General features: G+C 43.2%; 1 protein-coding gene and 1 pseudogene across 3 annotated transcripts; both read right to left on the bottom strand.

Moving 5' to 3' along the window:
* Window positions 1-129: 129 nt before the first annotated feature.
* Window positions 130-7,956, bottom strand: LOC113156461 (annotated as a pseudogene).
* Window positions 7,957-12,430: 4,474 nt separating this feature from the next.
* LOC113156462 (cold shock domain-containing protein C2-like) lies at window positions 12,431-16,863 on the bottom strand. 3 transcript variants are annotated; one of them, XM_026351621.1, is made up of 4 exons: window positions 16,733-16,863; window positions 14,206-14,423; window positions 13,988-14,110; window positions 12,431-13,909 (listed from the first exon to the last, which is right to left on the bottom strand). In XM_026351621.1, exons 2-4 carry the CDS (start codon window positions 14,391-14,393, stop codon window positions 13,747-13,749), a joined length of 474 nt encoding a protein of 157 aa, XP_026207406.1. In that variant the 5' UTR covers window positions 14,394-14,423; window positions 16,733-16,863; the 3' UTR covers window positions 12,431-13,746. The 3 variants fall into 3 exon arrangements, with proteins under 3 accessions (XP_026207406.1, XP_026207407.1, XP_026207408.1); XM_026351622.1 differs by having other exon boundaries at window positions 14,206-14,478; window positions 16,733-16,833; XM_026351623.1 differs by having other exon boundaries at window positions 14,206-14,420; window positions 16,733-16,833.
* Between the last annotated feature and the right edge of the window lie 4,796 nt (window positions 16,864-21,659).

Raw genomic sequence — 21,659 nt, 5'->3', positions numbered from 1 at the left:
ACACGTTTATTTTAGATTATTCAACACCTGCATGTTGCATTATACATTACATGAATCCTTTCTGCCTCCATCTGCTGGTTTCTTTTGCACTCCAACTGACTAATGCAGTAAGATCCAGTCACGTTTGTCCTACAGGAAGGTGCTGAGCGTGTTGTCCACAGTGGCCAGATGCAGATACTCAGGATGGTCGCTCTCAGACTCCACCTCTGACTCCTGGTCCTTGTCCTCGTCCTGCGTCTTCTGACAGGGGATCAGCTTCTTCCTGCGGACAGACCCGCGACAGCGGCGCTCCAGACACGACAGGATCATGTTAGCGAGGTCCTGCTGAAGCCGATGAAAGTTCTCTCTGGCAAAGCAGGAACAGAGAGTCAGGCGACTGGTCTGAAGCTTTCTTTACAACATATGATATTGGTGCCTCGTTGCTTACGTCGTGGGTGGAGTTGGGAGGTTGTAGTCTTCACCAACTTCACCTGTCAACCAGTAGGTTGTCTCTGTTCCTTTGTCCTTGGAGAAGCCAAATACACACACACTTATAGATGAACACTGCAGTGCTCTCTGCATTTATTTGAGATCTATTCATTTGACTAAGTAACACATGTAATGAAGAGCTCCATCTTTACCTTCAGACTTGTTTCTCCTCTGATCTCGTACTCAAACCCGCAGTCTGTCCTCTGCAGGATATCTATAGTAGGCTGACTGACGTGGATCCGCAGGGCTGGAGGATATGGAGGATAGGATAAGATAAAACAAGAAGCATGACTGTGGCACATTTATTGGATTAGGTTGATTGGTAGATGCGCTTAATTGCATTAAAATAATACAGTACTCAGTGCAGTGCTAATGTCTGTCGGCTGCATCATAGAATTTAGCTTCACAAATGTCAGTGGAAATCAGTTTGATGTCTCCATGCATGTGTGTGTTTATTTCTCTGCTCACGGTGGCCTGTGGACTCCATACGAGAGGCTATGTTGACTGTGTCTCCAAATAAACAATATCTGGGCATCTTTATCCCCACAACACCTGCTGCACAGGGACCTGGACACACACACACACACACAATACTCACTGTATTTTCTTCATCTGGTTACAAAGTTTGCAGGGGGGGGGGTTTGGGGAATGAATGCAACAAATAACATTTTCTAATTGGTCGATAACATACAAGCAGCTTAGTGCTGTCTACCTGAGTGAACGCCAATGCGTATCCACAGAGGGATACCAGGCAGGTGTCGGAGCTGGAAGGTGCCCATAAACGCCAAGATGTCCAGCGCCATACGGCAGATATCCACTGCATGCCTGTTCCCATTACGCTTTGGCAGCCCGGAGGCCACCATGTAGGCGTCACCTATGGTCTCCACCTGAGGGGAGATGGAAGGAGCTCTGTCATCTCCGATCTGATCCGTCCATCAGCCTATTTGTCCGTGCCACAACTATCAATACCTTGTAAACATCGTGGTGGTCAACGATGCTGTCAAAGCCCCCGTAGATGTCATTGAGCATGTCCACGACCTCCATTGGTGTGCTGTACTGGCACAGAGTGGTGAAGCCAACTATGTCACTGAAATATATTGTCACCTCCTCGTACAGCTCCGGCTCCACCACCCCGGTCTCCTTCAGGCTTTTCACCACCGGGCTGCACAGAGACACGCACACAGACAGATGAGACGGGATGATCCCCCCTGTGCTTTCTTTTAATTAAAGGCCCACAGTCCTGCGAGATCCAGGCCCCTCTCCCTGATATCACCAACCATCATCCTGCTGCAGTATGTGCTAATTGGGATTCACTTCACTGGTTAATGTTAATAATTCTGTTTTACATAACAATTTGAACTACTTTATATTGCCACATGGCCATCTAACACACTGTAAATATATGTATATATATATATTAGAAGCTGCAAACCCAGGAAGCAGCATGAAATTGAGTCGGTCTGCTCGGTCCCTCTCAGCTTTGTACAGGGCCGTTCTCTCCTCCACCAGGTGTTCCAGGTTTCTTGAATACATCTGTAGCCGTCTGATCATGTTGTCCATGTAGCTCTCATTTTCCTGGTTATGGATTTTACTGAAGAACAAGAAAAACAACTTTAGAGTTCCATAAGCTGAACATGAACACTTGGACGGCAGCAAGAGCCCAATAATGTGAAGAGACAGCGATTACCTGATGATTTTCCCCAGAAAGTTTTCTACTTTCTTAAAGTCAGGTCTTTTTTTCCGGATCCTCATCCCAACAGCTTTTAATCAGCATGTACACCTAGTGACAAAGGACATACACTATAAAGACAACACACAGGGGGTTCGATGAAGTCCCCACTCACAGGAATGACTTACCTCTGCTTCGTTCTCTGAAGCCGTCTCAAAGTTTAGATCAGGCCTGAAGTAGGACTTGATGACCCTGGACAGCTTTTCTGATAGGAAACACATCAAATGAAAGGAACTGAGTCTTCTACACTGATTCAGTGCTTGAGGGTTAAACATTATTAGATTGATTTTGGACAGAGCTTGTGAAACTGCATTACACCTGCTTGGTCGGAGCAGCGCTCAGTGTAGAAGGTGCATTTTCTGAGAACTATCTCCTGAGCAATGATGGCAAAGCTGTAGACGTCTCCTTTCTGAGAGGTGCCCTGTTTCCTCAGATGCTCCGGAGCAGTCCACAGGTCTAAGAGGAGGGGGTTGAAGAGCAGATGGAGAAAGGAGGAAGTCAGGAAAAGGAGGAAAGACTTAAACAGTGAACACAGTGTGACTGTGAATTCACCTCGGTCGGGGCTGAGAAAGGTGTTGCAGCCAAAGTCTGTGATCTTCACCACCATGCGATTATCCACCACACAGTTGGTGGACTTGAGGCGACCGTGCACCTGAATGTCACTGGCATGGAGGTAGGACATGCCCTGTGCAGAGTGATCTAACGTGAGACTTGTGGAGGAGGTAATGAGGAGATGAACACTAAATCAAAAAGCCAGGAAGTCACTGGGGAGTTTTGTTTTACTGCTCTCTACTGGCAGCTGGGAGGAACTGGAGCAACTGTAACTCTTTGAGTTAATCCAGCAAAGCAAATACAATACGGTGTTACCTGTGTTGCTCAATGGCAAAGTCAGGAGTTTCTGTCTCACCTTAGCAATGTCGTACATGACCGAGATCTTGAACTCCCAGTCCATGAACGTTTCCTCTGGGTACGAAATCTTGTCATTCAGTACATACTGGAAGAAGACAGGCACAGAGTGTGAGCGTGTGTGAGTGGTTCGTGTCTAACGCAGTCAGTGATCATCACTGAACGTGCCCTGGATGTGTGCGTGTGCCATACGTACCCTGAGTGACCCCCGCTCCCCATACTCAAACACTCCAAACACACGCTGATCGAACTTCACTGTGCCATAAAACTTTGTGAGGTTGTAATAGTCGATGTGCAGGAGCTGCAGAGAAAAGATGGGAGAGTAAAATGAAAAAGGAGCAGTGGTACGGCTACCAGCAGTGTGTGTGTGTGTGTGTGTGTGTGTTACCGCATTAAGTTCTATCCTCTGGGTCTCACTAAAGTTCCCATCTGAATGTTTCAGCTCCTTCAGGATCACAATCTGAAAGTATCACGGCACCACCAACCACACGTTACATCCACAGGTTCAGTGCCTGAGCGTGCAGATCAATTTTGCAAACTGATGCTGAAAATACCTTCTTATCGTAGAGCGCGCAGCGGATCTTGATGCTCATGTTATTACTCCTCTCATCCTCAATCTGATGGAGGCAGATGGACATTTTAACCAGGCTGAGATAAACGGCAGCAGCTTGCAGAGGAAACTGGGTGAAGGTTATAAAAAAGAGGTTTCCACCTCATTTTACCTGAAGAGAAATCACGTTCAGTTCACTGTTCTCCAGTAGTGTGATGAGATCACAGGCTATGTGGGACCAGCGCTTCCTGAGCAGACGGCCTCTCCTGTTTTGTCTACATGGGATAAATGAAAAACCAAACCAGATGAGTCCACCCCCCATTAGAAGTCATTAAATGTTCCTCATTTATAACACATTTTACTGTGATATTTCAGAGCAGCTACAGTTCAAGATCAGTCTGCTACAAGTCATCCGTGCGTGCAGCAGAACTACAACTCACCTGTAGAATATGAAGGCAATGGTGGCCACCACAACCACCGTGACCCCCAACACACTGACAATGATGTCGGTAACTGCCAGGCCTGATGGTGAGAAGACAAAATGAACAAAATAAATAAACAATTTTTCAGTGAGTTTTGTACAAGTGTGTGTGTGTGTGTGTGTGTTTAGCTGTACCTTTATGTGGTTTGAAATCAGGTAACCTTTTTCCCCAGATGAAGGAAGGGTCTGCGTCAACCACGGTGGTTCGACAGTGCTCCGTGTCGAATGTGAACAACATTTTGTACTGAGGATTGTACGAGACAAAGTCCCACATTAAAGTTCAAAACAGTGAAACAGCACAGGAGGGTTTCACTGTAAATTCACTGCTAAATGGCAAAAAAAAAAAGAGCAACAAAGTACCTTGTTGTCAGTAGTCGTGTAAATGATTGAAAGATTCACATCTCTGTCTCCATGCTTGTCCAGTTTGTAGTTTCCAGCAATTCCTGAGCAGAATCATAGAAACATCTTTATTCACAAACATATGGGGGATGTGTTTTCTATGTGTTCAATCTTAACATAGTACAGTTATGATAGTAGCTCTGTGAGCATAAAGGCTACATGCCACCATCAACATGTTCACTCACAATGATCACTTCAATCTATAAGTCTCAAAAGGTTTATAGAAGTAGATACTGTGCTACGCTGGCAGCTTATTTCCCCCTAACTAACTCTTCCCCCCCTCCCTTACCATCGAAGGAGGTGTTCCTGAAGTAATGCACGTTGACAAACTCCATCTGCTCGATCTCCAACTGAGATTTGTTAATGATGTCTCGCATCACCCGGCCCACCAGCATCACTGCATCGTGATACGCAGCCATGTAGTCGTTCATCTGCAGAAAGAGAGGGAGACAAACCAGCTGATGTTTCCATTTCCACTGATGGAAGTGCGAGTATTTGTTTATTTGTAATGTGTAAGAAGTATCAGTATTTCTCACCGTGTTGTTGTCTCTCAGGTCTGTGCTGATGTTGTACTTCCTGGTGTTGGGCATTGTCACCACCAAGACGTTCTGCATGAATGGAAGCGATGTTGTGTTGGTGTAATATTTATCACTGTGTGGAGAAGGAAGAAGAGGCGCTCGTAAAAGTGCTGCGTGTCCAGCATCACCACTCACTGTAGTAGGTGTGAGGCTGAAGCTGCTAGATCTAAATGCATTAAGGAAAATGTATGACAAAGTAGAAGTAGCTGGAATAAATGATCAAGCACTGACTTGTAAAGGTCAATAAGGACGAAGAGAATATCACTGCTGTCTGCCTCTACGGAGCCATTTTTCATCTCTAATACATCCATTGGTGATCCACACATGATGAACACTGCAAAACGCACAAAAACATCAACATACACCAACAACAATAAGTTTACCTGTTCAACGCAAACTAAACCTAGTGTTTTACTAATTAAAAAATAAAGACTCACGGTTGCTTGTCCTGTTTTTGTGGGATTTAAGTACATTTCTAAGTTCCTCTGGTTTGCGCAGGACCCTTCTGGTGATTATTTGGGAAAAGTTGCCGGGGTCCACGTCGAGTGCATTGATATACCTGTCAAAGAAAAGCAGAGCCCCCACAGCATAGCAGTATCAAACAGATCAACATGATCCCATTAGATGCACATTTAGTGTGAGTGCTTTGATTGGATTTCTTATTTTATTGACTTGTATTTCTTTATTTGCACCAGTTATTAAATCAAATACATTACAAACACACTTTTGAATCAAGGAAAGTTTTGTCATTTGTTTTAAGATCTGACCACAAGATGGTGCCATAATGTGAAAAGCACAATGCAGGGGTTAAGTGTGATGACCTGACTGCTGAGGAATGTAATTGCCAGCACCAGCACAGATCAGCTGGAGCTGAGGTGTGTGGTTTCCAGTAAGAGCCCCCCCCCCCCAAATGATGTCACAGCATCAAAAGTCCTGTGGACCAAATCCTGCTGGACTCACCAAAAGCAATCCTCAGTGTTGGTCTGTTTCTTGTAAACGTAGGCCGTCTTCCAGTCGGGTTTGAACTTGTTGTCGTCTTTCCAGAAGTGGATGAAAAAGTCAGAGATCTTGCGTGCCGGGGGCAGGAGCCGCTGCAGGTTGAGTGTGTAGTCACAGGAGAGACCAAAGCTCCCCGCTGAGAGAATGGGCGTCCTGAGCTTCAGACCTTGCTCCGCACTGACGTGAGAGAGAGAAAGAAAAGGGAAAGGGGATGAAAGAGAGACAGAATATCCACATGGACATGAAGCCTCAGATATGTCCACTACAGGAGCATCTAATGTTCCTAGAATGAATGAAGGAGCAGACTTCATGATGATTTTCAACTTAATTTGCTCCATTGTGGATGTAAGTTAGGTTCCTCAGTTACTACTCACTCAACAATCTGGAAAGAAGCGTAGGTGCAGGTGGGCCCAAGCACAGCACATCCCAGGTTGCCTGTTTCCTGACAGAGGGAACAATGGAGCCTGAGTTTCACGTTTGTGTTCACATCTTCTTTAGCAGGGTGTAAACCTGTAGAGACTCACCATCAGGCTTTTTAGCTCGTCCACTCCCTCACACGTGCTGCTCGGGCAGCCTTTATGTTGATAAGGGGTCGTGCTGAATCCGCCATATTTGGCTGTGAGATTGAAGTTCACGCCTTTGTTGTAGTTGGTAGAGATCAAAAATATACAAGCAGAAGAGTAAAGAATGGATGAGACAACTCTACTTGCACGTCCACTGTGTAGTATTTTCCCACTGTGTGGATTATAATAATCTTTTTATTTGTATTGCATATATATTTCTTTTTTTTTTTTTTCATCTCTTTATGCATCTATTTTTCATTATTTTGAGTTTCCAGGGCTCCCCGATCTCCTGGGCCCCTGGGCTTTAGCTTGATAGGCCTGTTCAGTAACCCGCCCCTGGTGTGGAAGCTGGTCCTGGTGCTAAAATATCAAAATGCAGGTGATGTACAAACAGCTCTGACTGAACCATCAGCCAGCTTTGTTGTTTATGATTGCTCTGATTTCCAAATCAGCTGTAACAGCAATTTCTTTTGCACAATTAAAAATAAAATATACTGTTTGAAAATATCAATTTGTCCAAGTATAAGCTAAGCTGAGCTTTTTCATGTAAAATAACATTTTAGCCATTAAACACATATTTAAGACACATTTCTTTTAATACAAATCATCTTGATAAATTAGGAAGTCAGTCAAAAACCAACTAATTCAGTAAATTCCCATTCATGGAGAGGCCCCTTGTTAGAAATGAAACCTGCTTTTTAGCTGCACCCAGTTGTCAGTTTATAAGGTGAAAGTAAAACTGATGCAGTCTAATGCAAGAGTTCTGCAATACATTCTTCTTAAAGCTTAAAATGTTGTTTCAACATCTATCATGAAGGGAGGATTATGTATTAATCAACTACCAGTGAGCACATTAATAACCCTCGATCTATTTATTTATCACACTAACTACATTATATCTTATCAGTTATAAGTCATAACTTGTTTTCTTGCTTAAGTTATGTTACAACAGGTCCAGTAGCCTTTAATTTAGTGGCGAAGAGTGTACTTTAAACTACATAAGTCAGAAGGCAAGAAGTCAAAACTATGAGACAAGAAACATACATATACATATACATACCAGATGTATATGTTTTATTACCTTGTGCAACATTAATGGCTGCATCAGTGTCTATAGCCTTCAGTATTTCTCCTTGCACAAAATTCAGGCTCCATGGAGACTCCTCATCCTGCAGCAGGATCACATTCATTGTAATCCCATTTGGACATGGTTTGATGCACCGACACGAAGCAGCAAAGATCCCCAAGGCACACAAACACATCCACCAGCCACTCTGGCCCATCTTCACCTCTGAAGTATTTGTATATTTGAGCTGTTAAAGAGAGTCCATGGTCTGACGGAGTCAGTCAGTTGTTTTTAATTCACTGTCCCCGCTCCAGAGTCCAGGGTATCTAAATAGTTACCATACACGCCAAGAACTTCCTCTTAATCATTTGCCGTACACTCCAGAAATGTAATTTTGTCTGATCTACGAGTAAGGACCACTGAAAAGTCTATTCCACGTAAATCACAACACAGTACGCCAGTCTCCTCTGCGTCATTTACTTCCCAGATTCACACGTCCTGTGTTCCTCTAAGTGGCCGCTCGTCTGTCCTTTTCACATGAAGTTGTTAATATACAACCTTTAAAGACACAGAAGCAGGTCATATAACCTTCTCACTGTTGATGTGTCAAGGTCTGCGTGAAATACAGGCTTGGAGCACAGGTAAAGATGCAGCACGCAGATTGTAGCTGGTTGTGTAAAGACTTTAAACGTAACATTCATCAGATTCTGATGAGTTCTGTGTTTCACAAAAGAGAAAATAGCTGGAGATCTCTGAAATGTTAGGATAAAACAAACTGATCTAATCTCTCATAACAAGGTGATGAACATTAATCTGGACCTACTGTGTGATTATGGGGACCTGAAGTGTGACAGGCAGTGACTGTGGTTATGGATGCACCTGTCAATCAGGACCTACAACATACCTCTCCAAGGCTTAATACCTCCCTTACATGTGATATAATTACATTTTTATTAATTGTATTTACATGAAAAACATGTAAAAACATGTAAAATTCTATATAGATCAACAGGAAAGGTGCATACATGTTTAATCATTTCCTCTGCTGAACACACAGTGTATTCTTCTTTTGTTTTCTACTAATATGTAGTATACATCTTGGAGCCAGCAAACACTTGGCATCAGATTGATTTCAGTGATGGGTTAAAGATAAACGTTAAGGAAACATACACATGAACATGTGATCTGAAGTGATGTATGATTGAGGGAGTGCACAAATCCTGGAGAACCTAAGTCCAAAGGCAAACGATGCGCTCCACATGATGGGCAGGTGGCAAACGCAGACGCACAACACGTCAACCTCAGAAAAATAAAGCAGGGAGAGAGAGAGAGAGAGAGAGAAAGGAGAAGAGCAAAGGTTGGTTGGGCCATAAAAGTCATCACAGATAACGTCCGCACGCTTGTAAAACCACAAACACGTCTGTGATTCTGACCAGGAGTTTCTATCTGTTTCACACACACCACATGGCCTGTAACAGGCTTAGTGAAAGAAGTGAATGAACCCTGCAGTTAATTATTATCAACTGAGGCGCCCTCACTCAATTAGTACGAGCTCGAGTTAATTAAATCACTAAATGCTCTGTACATGTCACACACACACACACACACAAAGACACACACACACACACACACCGATGTAATAACAGGAATTTATTATCTATTCATTACTTGGAACAATCCCTTTACAGAGACTCCCGTGTGTGTGTGTGTGTGTGTGTGTGTGTGTGTGTGTGTGTGTGTGTGTGTGTGTGTGTGTGTGCGGTCAAGATGATCAATTTCCCACGCCTGTTTTCCTCGACACAAATATCACCCATTGATCATTGTGACACTGAGTGAACCAACGTTTAGAAATGAAAACGCAAAACAAAGATCGATCAATAAAGTGACTCTTAGTTACTCTACACTCATCACATGTGTATGTTTATTATCCAGTAGTGTTGTTCCTTCCACTGAAAAGCTTTTTTTGTTTGTTTTGTATTATTTTATTTTGAAAGAATAAAATCCTTGGAAAAGGTCATTGTGCTACATTTACACTCTGTTGACTGATGTGCTCGGATGGTTCGTTTTTACATGACCTGAGCTGTAGACTCATTGGAATTAGATGATATGATAAATAAAAATCCTATTTCTTACTGTTTCATCACCAGTAATTTCTGATGACACCTGATGAGGTTAATTATTGGCCAAGAGGAGCACAGCTTGTAGCAGCGTGGTGAACGGAGTTGGTGGCTGTTCACTTCAGATTCACTGTCTGGGTTTAGTTCGTCGTTTCTGGTCGATGTGTAGAGATATTTAGTGTTTGATCCAGATTAAGACATAAGACAAAAATAAGACAGATTAAAACTCTTAGTTCCTATTCAGCTAAACAACTGCAGTCTTTGTGTTTAGGATATCGACCCATATCTCCAAGGATATGGGTCGATAAAAAGAAGGTTAAGAATTAAAACTGAACAAACAGACTTTGTATGTATGATTCTGACCAAAGTCCCATCTATCTTTTTGTCTTTCTTTATGACTGTTTATGTTGCTTCCATACTTATATCTGTACTAAGTACTAAGTATTATTGTTATCACGTACTCTCTATTTAAACTGAACATTACTGACACCTCATGGTCAGAGGGATTTGTAACAAAACTAAACTAAACTTTCCAAATAGTGTTTGTGTGAGTGGGGTAGGTGGAGTCAGTGGTTCTTTTGAGACAGCGGGTCATGTTTGGATCATCCAGCTCTTTACAGAGGTGAATGAAAACAAAATAATACCCAACACTGTACATTAAATATGTCCACCTCACCAACCACAGTGCTAAAATACCACATGAATACATCTGTCATCCAGTTATATACTGTGCATCACTACACTGAATCATCCAACAAGGCCATGATACTAGTAATGAATAGCTTTACTTTTATTAATTTAAGTGTATATATTTATGCACTTTTAATGAAGAAGAGTATTTTCATGAAGCTGTATTGTACAGAATACTTCACTGCCCTTGAAGTAGATACATCATGTTCTATATCCATCTAGTGGCCTGATTCTTGTCGGGGAGCTAATAGCCAGCCTACTTTCCTGTGTCTTTGTCCGTTTGTGTGTGGCGTGTTGTCTTAACCCATTTCACTGACCTGTGCGTTTCAAGGAGAATTACATCACATATTTTATCTGTGCTGGTTTTGTCCTTTCATGGAGTTCAGTGAGAGATGAAACAAGCTCAGAACTGATTCATATCAATATTTCCTAAGATCCCGCACAGCTGTCTGAGACACTGAGGTCGCGCTCGCAGCAAAAACTTTGTTAAAGTTAAGAAGCTCTCAAAATAGCTGTCCTAGTTACTCCACTTTCTACTGACACAAGTGAGGAGTAGAGAGACTGAGGGAACATCTGAAGTTAAAGGTCAACTGTTTGCCCTACATTACACGGAGATAAACACATTTCCACACAGGTCTGTGAATACAGTAGTAAGTTTTATTCAAACTTCATCTTACTGACAGTGTCACAGTGATTCGACAAAAATAAAAGTGCTTCCGAACACAATCAAATTTGTTTCTGTCACAGTAAATATTCCAAACAGATACATTGTGTTACGATGATGTTAAATCCCACTCGGGCCAAAGAAATCAAAGATGCATAGGAGACCTGACGGCACTTCTCTGAAGGCTCCAACTGTGTTACTGCATGATGAGGAACCAACACATTCTACATAGAAATTACAACAAACAGTACAGAACATGCCGGTTTCCAAAACAACAAAACTCCATGTTGATTTTGAACACGTACTCTCAGTTAATAAAAATTACACAAAAGTATTATGGAGAAATTACAAATGCGTGTGTGTGGGAAAAGTTGTATGTATTTTCCTCCACCTGTCTGTGTGACAGTTGCAAAAAGGGATTTGAACCGGGTAGTATCATTAGAGTGAGGTGTGCAGTGTATTCAAACAGGCTTCGATTTTATTTTCACAAATACCTGATGTTTCTTTAGTTACAAATCAAAATAAATAAGTCAATAAATAGTCTTTTAAAACATACATCAGGAAGCTTTTGTTGCTATTTTTTCCCTCATAGCTACAAAACACAGTGAACTTTCACCAATAAAATCAGCAGTTCACCCTCAGCTTTTTATATGGTGACGCTAAGTCTCCCTATTCTAAATGAATACAACAAACAAGAAAAGCCAGAAGGCTGCAAGTAGCACCCCCTACAAGAGGCGGCCTTTTATAATTTTATTAATCATATAAAAACATCATCAAAACTCTTTCACTGCGTGAAACATTTTGGCAGCTGTGTACACTGCCCGTCCAATAAAACAAGGTGGTGCTATGATCTGGGGCTGCTGCAGTTGGTCTGGTTTAAGTTCAGCAACGTTATGAACCCAAAGAATGAGGTCAGCTGACGACCTGAATATGTTGAATGACCAGGTTATTCCATCAATGGATTTTTTTCTTCCCTGATGACACAGACATATTCCAAGAAATTGTAATAGAGTGGTTCAGAGAGCATGACACATCATCTTCACACATGGATTAACAACCACAGAGTCCAGACCTTAACCCCACTGAGAATCTTTGGGATGTCCTGGAGAAGACTTTGCACAGCGGGCCGACTCTCCCATCATCAAAACAAGATCTCAGTGAAAAATTAATGCAACTCTGGACGAGAATAAATGTTGTGACAATGCAGAAGCTTATAGAAACGATGCCACGGTGAATGTTTGCTGTAATCAAATCTTTTTTTTTTTTTTTTCCTGGACGGACAGTGTATTTCACTTTTAGGATCAGAGCTCAGTGGAAGAAAATGATAACACTCTCTGAGACAGAACCAGACTGGCTATTTCCCTGTTTCCAGTCTTTATGCTAAGCTTGCTAAAGCAAATCGGCAGCCGGCTTTCGCTTGATATTGACCGTGCAGTCGTGAGAGTGATGTCAATCTACACTTAACTCTTGTCAAGAAAGCAAATAAGTTTATTTCCAATAATGTAACACTGTTTTTTAAATAAGCTCACCTGACCACCCTCATCTTGATAACTGAATCTTCTAAATCTTCCTCTTACACATGCCCATAACATTTTGAATCTCGCTGCACCCATGCTCAAGTACACCTATAGGTAATCACTCCATCCTCTGCCCGTTCCCCGACACTCTTCCTCACTCCAATTTCCATTTCCAACCCCGAACCCTCTGGCCTGGTTTTCCCAGCAGCAGGCCCACATAGCTGCTCTCTCTACCACTGAAACACAAGACCGTCATACTGTAGGAGCTGGCTACAATAATACTGGATTTCTACACTTGCCAGGTAGACAAAATACAGTAGTGCTACAATATTAAAAAGGAAAGAAGAGATTTCTTATATTTGGAGCTTATCAGAGCTCCTGAGGCTGAAAGACATTCAGAGCAAATTGAACGTGACTCAAACTATAAGTGTATTTATTTGGTGGCATTTTATGTCGAACAAACCTGAAAAGGATTTTTTGGAGGCAGTTTTTTCCCACTTTTAATTCATGGACACAACAGGACTTAAACATACTGTGTATTTGCTACCATTTCCTTTGGCAGCATATCATTTATAGGTGTAATAGAGATCCCACGTCCACTGAGCAAAGCCCTCAAAACCTACTATTGTTTTGTGCCTGTATGAATAAATTGGTTCAAATTTGCAGAGAATACGTTTCAGCCTCTAAACCACCTGATTCCTCAACGTCCTTGCTAACAAACACTGATTTCCCAACTAAAATATGTTTCCTACAGGTCAAAGTAAAAAATGCTAGCACCCTAGCTTTTCAACCCCCGAATTTCAACTCTTCAGCTAAAACATTCAACTCAAATTATCAAACTAGGACCTTCGAAGGAAAACACTGAAACATATACATTCAAAGTTTAATTTCCATCCCACAGCCTTTATACTCAAAAATTAATTTAACAAGCTCCAAGCTTGAGCCCTCTTTCTCGGCCCTAAACCTCCTATCCTGAAAACATAAAACCTCCCCAGCTCCCTGCGGCCTGGAGCGCCAATCTAGGAGCTGATGATCTGACCTGACCAGGTCTCGTGCTTGGTGCCTGGGTTCAGGTGGGTGATCACCACGTCGACAGCCTGGATCTTCTGGTTCTTGGGAGGAATGGGGCACACCTTGTACGTCACCTCGTCCCCTTCCATAGGCACGTACTCCCCCTCAATGCTGTCAAAGAAACAAACCCAACAAAGTGTTATTTATTCCCACGCTTGCATGGCTGATACTATCAGTGGGGTCACTCACTCAGAGATGTGGACAAAGATGTCCTCTCCTCCATGAGAGGGGCGTATGAATCCATGACCCTGAGACCTGGAGAAGTTTTTACACACCCCTTTAAATACTGGACCTGATTTGGCTCGCACTGTCCTGCAGAGAAAGAGGGGACATCATTTTACCACAAAGATTATTTCTATATACTCAGTGTACATTATGGTAATTACAGTCTTTGGGATCCAACTCACGCTGAATACGTGCGGGTGCGTTTGGTGGGCAGTGGACTTGGCAGCTCTCCAGGCTGTGGCGGCTTCCTCTCCCTCTCCCAGACCCGGCTACCCTCCCTCAGGAAGGGGAAGGAGAGCTGCAGGGGAGTGCGTGGGGAGGTTAGTGGCAGTGGTGGGTCCGTCGGTGAGGCGGCGTCAGGATCTGACATCTTGACTTGCTACAGGTTGGGTTTTTTCTGCTTTGGGTTTCCTCCAATGATACAAAAGGAAGAAGAGGAGGGAGGGTTACACCTCCTGCATGACAAGAGTGTGTGGGAGGGAGGGAGATACGCAGGCGTGTAAGACACAGGAGGTACTCATGTGAGGGTGTATGACTCTATGACCCTGAGACCTGGTTACGTCACTACATGGTGCTGTCTGTAATGTTACTTATAACTTTACAGTAACAAGTGAAAAATGACATTTTCATACATTTGTGTAGTTTTTCAGCTTTCAGTCTCCGCTATTTGGTGAAATCTGTCATATTTGTTCTGTATCATAAACAAAATCAAGAAGCAAAGTGACAGGTGGAGACACGGGCTCCGAAAACATCCAACAAAAGAGCAGATTTCTCATTGAACAACCAGAACTGTAACTGCTGGAAGCTACTGTGAGAAAATGTGAATGCCTCAGCTCATCACACTTCATCATATTAAAATCGCCACTCGTGCAAGACGTTCTTTACAGGACTGCTCTTTATAGCGTGCATTCGAACAACTAGCTGCTCCCTGAGCCGTTTCATTTCAGGATAAGTGACACAAACCCAATTATCATTTTGTAACTGGGGGCCGTGATGTGTGTATCATCCTTATGACGCCGTCTCCAAATACAAATAACTCCAGGGCTTTGTTCAATGCTGGAGCCTCATTTAACTGCACAGATGTGGGTGGACGTGTTCCTGGGGTTATTAGCAGCCACCTCCCACTGAATGTCAGCATTGAGGCCTGCAGCCTGAACGTTTGACAAAGGCTGATGAATTCAGTGTGTGTCCCACAGGCTCCACTCTGTTCCTTCCTTGCGGTCTGTCTAAATATAGTAAGAGATGGAGGTTATCTTTTCAACTGCACTGAACTGGACTCCATGATCCCACACTGGAGGATTTAAAACGTATCAAATGCATGTATTAGATGGATATGAGACACAGCATGAATGCAGACAGCAGATTCAAGTGGGTAAGTGTATAAAACTGCAGCCCTGACCTTCATCCACTGAACTGTTGATGAAAAAACATCTTTTACTTGAAAAGGTCGGCATCAGTGCTCTAATTACGTCTATTGGTGCTGTTTCTTTTAAACCCGGAATTGCTTATTGCCATCATCTCTCCCTAGTGTCTCCTCATTCAACCAGCCTCCAAACTACTGAGCTCACATGATTCACACCGGATGCAACCAAGTTAAATAACCCCATTCATTTTATTCTCTCAGATCAGAGTGATTTTATTTCTGATGATAGACATACACATGAGTCATACACGTATATTTACATCAGGGAAAACTATTGTTTCATATCCTCTTTCTCATACTGTCGCATTTGTGTCAGACCTGGCCACACACCAAAACACTTCAGGGGTTCAAAGGTTCCAGCATCATCACAGCTGCTTTAATCTCTGATAAATCTCATTTAGTGAACAGATCCAGCAGATGGCTGTTGACTCAGGCTTTTATCGTCCTGCTATCATGTTGTGTAGTGTTGAAACAGCGGTGCCACTGATACCATGACTGATGGATGACAGGGCATAAATATGTAGTCTAAATAATTAAGCAACTTGACTATCTGAGCTGATCTTTCGTCAGCACAGACGGGGCCTGACATATGGACCTCTGCATGGAGCCTGCACTGATTCTGTGGCCGATGAGTTGGTGAAACATTTTATCAGGAGGGTGTGAGGCTGAATTGAAAAAAAAAAAAACTGATCTGAGACTGAACTGAAGTACGGAAGAGAGCCGGAGGAGCTTTGAAAAGACAGACAAAAGGCCAAAAGCACCCCCTCTGTGAAACCAGGGCACTGTGGCTGTCTGTACTGCTCTGCATCAGCATGGGAGACACGTAAACTCCTCCACACACACACACACACACACACAGAGAGAGAAAGAGCCTATGTCTAAACTTTAAATTAGCCTTCAAGAGTCCAACCCTCCTTTTAAATGAATAATGTTTGAATGTTAGGCTGGCAGAGCCTAAATAATTCACTCCAAAATAAAAGCCCTGCAGGCGACTAGTTTCCAGAACATTCTCATAGTGTGGCAGCTTGAGACAAGAAGGCGAAAGGATGCTCATCTGCTGGCCAAAGAGGTGACAACTAAATGCCTCTCCAAATAAAACGGGGCCACATAGAAAACGAGAGAGCAGAGGTGGGAAATCTGTGCTCTCAGTTGAACACTTCCACTCCGGCATTTCATCACCAAATTATCTTTAAATCCGACGGCGTCTGTCCGACAGAGAGAATAAAAGGCGTGAAGCCACACGCCACAAATCGCCCATAAACCGGATCGATCCCACGGTGACTTACCGTAAAGAGCCGTGCGACGTGGCCCCCACCCCCGGCGATTTAAAGCTGATGATCTGAGGCAATTATGTAATTAAATCCGCCGAAAGCTGCGGGGACATGTCGCGAACAGGTCGGTGGATGTTGGTATGGATGCGGCGCACACGGGCGGGATGAAGACGCAGCAAATGAAAAAGGAGGCAGCCGAGACGGGGCGGGGGTGGAAACAACAGCGGGCCTCAGAGCACCACAGTCTGCTCTTTGTTGGGTTTCTTAGTGTTTCAATGGACGTGGAGGGGGACAGGGTGTCTTTTTTTTTTATTTCATTTACACACAGTCACAGACTTTATACACTGGCCACAGGTATTGTCCATGGAGCTCGAACTCTGTGCTGAAGTAGTATATCAAATAAAAAAAACACATCATTCCATTTATATATTTATATATGTTTTATATTTTTGTTGTTGTGCAAATATATCTTCTTTTTAAATCACAGACCTACTACATACCTGGTGTCATTTCAGATAGATCACACCGCTTTGAATAATACATTGTCTAAATGTCTCTATTTTACCGATTTAAAATCTTTGTACAGCACATCAACCTTTTCTCTCCTTGCGGATTTTTTTCTCACCTTTGTTGTCCCGGCTACATCTACCTGAGTCACTTAACCCTGAGTACAACATGTACATTATGTCCATATATGATGTTCTTTTCACTTCTATTGTCTCAGACGTGTGGAGCATATTACTGTTTGAAATCCAGTCACACTGAAATCTCCAGGATGTATTAGATTAGAAAATACAGATATCATATTCGTGGAGGCTCTGTTTCACTGAAGCAGTTTTCAAATATATACACGTGTGTGTGTATATATATATATATATATATATATATATATATATATATATATATATATATATATATATATATATATATATATATATATATGGAGGCTGCTGTGGTTCTTATCTATAAACATTCTCAGTGATACAGGTGAAGTTATCTGGAAGTTGAGTCATGGCAGCTGGATTTCTGTCTTATTGGGATGAAACGTTTCACTACTCATCAGTGAAACTTGAGCAGACGTGAATTTTAAAAAGTCCAGTTGCATCAATAACAACTGAACTGATCGTTGTCATGTTGTGTGCTGGTCGATGGTGCAATTCTTCATGCTGCCTGCAGCGTACGTGGCGGCGCTCGTTCGTCAAAACTGTTGCGTCTCTTGTTGCCTGAGAGAGAGAGAGAGAGAGAGAGAGAGAGAGAGAGAGAGAGTGAGAGAGTGAGAGAGAGAGAGAGAGAGCACTTCCTCCACCGAGAGTTCCTCCAATCTTGAAAACTCTGCACAGCCGGTGTTGACACGTCCATCTACACGATCCTTGCAGCGTGCCAGGGGTTCCTCCAGCTTTAACCTCTAGCATGGATCCCCCAAGCCTGTAATCGTCCTCTCAGGCCGGTACTGTTCAGGAGACTCTGCACACCCCGTGTTGACACGTCGATCAACACGATCCTTGCAGAGCACCGGGGGTCCTCCAGCTTTGAGTGTCTCCGGGACTCCAGAGACAGGAGGAGTGCTGTACTGAACTGATGGATTCACCTTCTATTTATAACCTCGGATTTGGGTTCTAAATGGCGTCACACGTGACGTCACTCGAGACGTATCCGCTCAATTTTCAGACGCTGTCGCGGTTGATTGACAGCTGCTACCTCCAGAGCCACAGCACCCCAACAGCAAAGTCTTACAAATAGCAGCGTACGTGGCGGCGCTCGTTCATCAACACTGTCGCGTCTCTTGTTGCGTCTGTTTTCATGAGCAGTCGATATTTTTAAATTAGAAGCAGAAGATCCTACCTGTCACTGAACCCATAAGAACCCAAAAAAACAAACAAACAATCAAACAAAATAAAGAAAGACGACAGAGGTGTGACAAACACGTTTTTGTTTCAATTTGTATTTATTCATTTTCTGTTTTTATTTAAACTGTGTCCTGTCTGGCAGCGCAGCATGCAACATGGAGCACTGTATATGTTTTTAAGCAGCTCCACTTTTCATCTAAGCTGTTCATAAATGGTAATAAATATGAAAATATGTTGCACATGATGTAACCGTTGAAGGATGTTCGAGTTGTTTCCAGTCTTGATGTGCACTTTCTCCTCCTGGAGTCCCTCCAACTATGACCTTGAGCATCGGATCCCCCAAGCCTGTAATCGTCCTCTCAGGCCGGTACTGTTCAGGAGACTCTGCACACCCCGTGTTGACACGTCGATCAACACGATCCTTGCAGAGCACCGGGGGGTCCTCCAGCTTTGGTTGTCTCCGGGACTCCAGAGACAGGAGGAGTGCTGTACTAAACTGATGGATTCACCTTCTATTTATAACCTCGGATTTGGGTTCTAAATGGCGTCACACGTGACGTCACTCGAGACGTATCAGCTCAATTTTCAGACGCTGTCGCGGTTGATTGACAGCTGCTACCTCCAGAGCCACAGCACCCCAACAGCAAAGTCTTACAAATAGAGCTCATAGTAAAATGCAGCTGCAGGTGGATCACACCGCTTTGAATAATACATCGTCTAAAGGTTTATGCCACAAAACTCTATTTTACCGATTTAAAATCTTTGTACAGCAAATCAACCTTTTCTCTCCTTGCGGATTTTTTTCTCACCTTTGTTGTCCAGGCTACATCTACCTGAGTCACTTAACCCTGAGTACAACATGTACATTATGTCCATATATGATGTTCTTTTCACTTCTATTGTCTCAGACGTGTGGAGCATATTACTGTTTGAAATCCAGTAACACTGAAATCTCCAGGATTTATTAGTTTTGAAAATGCAGCTACCATATTCGTGGAGGCTCTGTTTCACTGAAACAGTTTTCAAATATATACACGTGTGTGTATATATATATATGGAGGCTGCTGTGGTTCTTGTCTATAAACATTCTCAGTGATACAGGTGAAGTTATCTGGAAGTTGAGTCATGGCAGCTGGATTTCTGTCTTATTGGGATGAAACGTTTCACTACTCATCAGTGAAACTTGAGCAGACGTGAATTTTAAAAAGTCCAGTTGCATCAATAACAACTGAACTGATCGTTGTCATGTTGTGTGCTGGTCGATGGTGCAATTCTTCATGCTGCCTGCAGCGTACGTGGCGGCGCTCGTTCATCAAAACTGTTGCGTCTCTTGTTGCCTGAGAGAGAGAGAGAGAGAGAGAGAGAGAGAGAGAGAGAGAGAGAGAGCACTTCCTCCACCGAGAGTTCCTCCAACCTTGAAAACTCTGCACAGCCGGTGTTGACACGTCCATCTACACGATCCTTGCAGCGTGCCAGGGGTTCCTCCAGCTTTAACCTCTAGCATGGATCCCCCAAGCCTGTAATCGTCCTCTCAGGCCGGTACTGTTCAGGAGACTCTGCACACCCCGTGTTGACACGTCGATCAACACGATCCTTGCAGAGCACCGGGGGTTCTCCAGCTTTGAGTGTCTCCGGAGTTTTGTGGACTCCAGAGACAGGAGGAGTCCTGTACTGAACTGATGGATTCACCTTCTATTTATAACCTCGGATTTGGGTTCTAAATGGCGTCACACGTGACGTCACTCGAGACGTATCAGCTCAATTTTCAGACGCTGTCGCGGTTGATTGACAGCTGCTACCTCCAGAGCCACAGCACCCCAACAGCAAAGTCTTACAAATAGCAGCGTACGTGGCGGCGCTCGTTCATCAACACTGTCGCGTCTCTTGTTGCGTCTGTTTTCATGAGCAGTCGATATTTTTAAATTAGAAGCAGAAGATCCTACCTGTCACTGAACCCATAAGAACCCAAAAAAACAAACAAACAATCAAACTAAATAAAGAAAGAAGACACAGGTGTGACAAACACGTTTTTGTTTCAATTTGTATTTATTCATTTTCTGTTTTTATTTAAACTGTGTCCTGTCTGGCAGCGCATCATGCAACATGGAGCACTGTATATGTTTTTGTGCAGGATAATTAGCTTTTTCAATAGGAGCATGTGTTCTTACACAGGTATAATTAGGGTCTAGTACACTCCTCTTCATGGGGTGGCCCCAACACTTCAACAAATGTGTTCCACGTGGACTATTTGGTTTGTTTCATATCACACATCATTTTCGTGTCAGTAGAAATGGGTCTAGGTTGTAATGGGTTAAGCTTTACCAGGTCAGAAGTGAAACGGATGTGTGTGGCTACAGTTTAAGGTATTTGGAAACCATATTTTATCCAAATGAAATAGTTGTCTGCACACTAGTTAAGAGCCACAGAGTGTGTAATCTGCTGTAAGCAGCTCCACTTTTCATCTAAGCTGTACATAAATGGTAATAAATATGAAAATATGTTGCACATGATGTAACAGTTGAAAGATGTTCGAGTTGTTTCCAGTCTTGATGTGCACTTTCTCCTCCTGGAGTCCCTCCAACTATGACCTTGAGCATCGGATCCCCCAAGCCTGTAATCGTCCTCTCAGGCCGGTACTGTTCAGGAGACTCTGCACACCCCGTGTTGACACGTCGATCAACACGATCCTTGCAGAGCACCGGGGGGTCCTCCAGCTTTGGTTGTCTCCGGGACTCCAGAGACAGGAGGAGTGCTGTACTAAACTGATGGATTCACCTTCTATTTATAACCTCGGATTTGGGTTCTAAATGGCGTCTCTCGTGACGTCACTCGAGACGTATCCGCTCAATTTTCAGACGCTGTCGCGGTTGATTGACAGCTGCTACCTCCAGAGCCACAGCACCCCAACAGCAAAGTCTTACAAATAGAGCTCGTAGTAAAATGCAGCTGCAGGTGGATCACACCGCTTTGAATAATAAATTGTCTAAACGTTTATGCCACAAAACTCTATTTTACCGATTTAAAATCTTTGTACAGCACATCAACCTTTCTCTCCTTGCGGATTTTATTTCTCACCTTTGTTGTCCAGGCTACAT

The sequence above is a fragment of the Anabas testudineus genome, chromosome 19, assembly GCF_900324465.2.
Source record: "Anabas testudineus chromosome 19, fAnaTes1.2, whole genome shotgun sequence".
NCBI lineage: Eukaryota > Metazoa > Chordata > Actinopteri > Anabantiformes > Anabantidae > Anabas > Anabas testudineus.
This window is presented reverse-complemented; position numbering and strand designations above follow the sequence as displayed.

Coding starts and splice junctions, on each gene's coding strand:
- LOC113156462 (XM_026351621.1), bottom strand. CDS start 14,393: ATGTCAGATCCTGACGCCGCCTCACCGACGGACCCACCACTGCCACTA. Junction 14,111..14,205: donor CGCACCCGCACGTATTCAGC/GTGAGTTGGATC, acceptor CTTTCTCTGCAG/GACAGTGCGAGCCAAATCAG. Junction 13,910..13,987: donor ATCTTTGTCCACATCTCTGA/GTGAGTGACCCC, acceptor TTTCTTTGACAG/CATTGAGGGGGAGTACGTGC.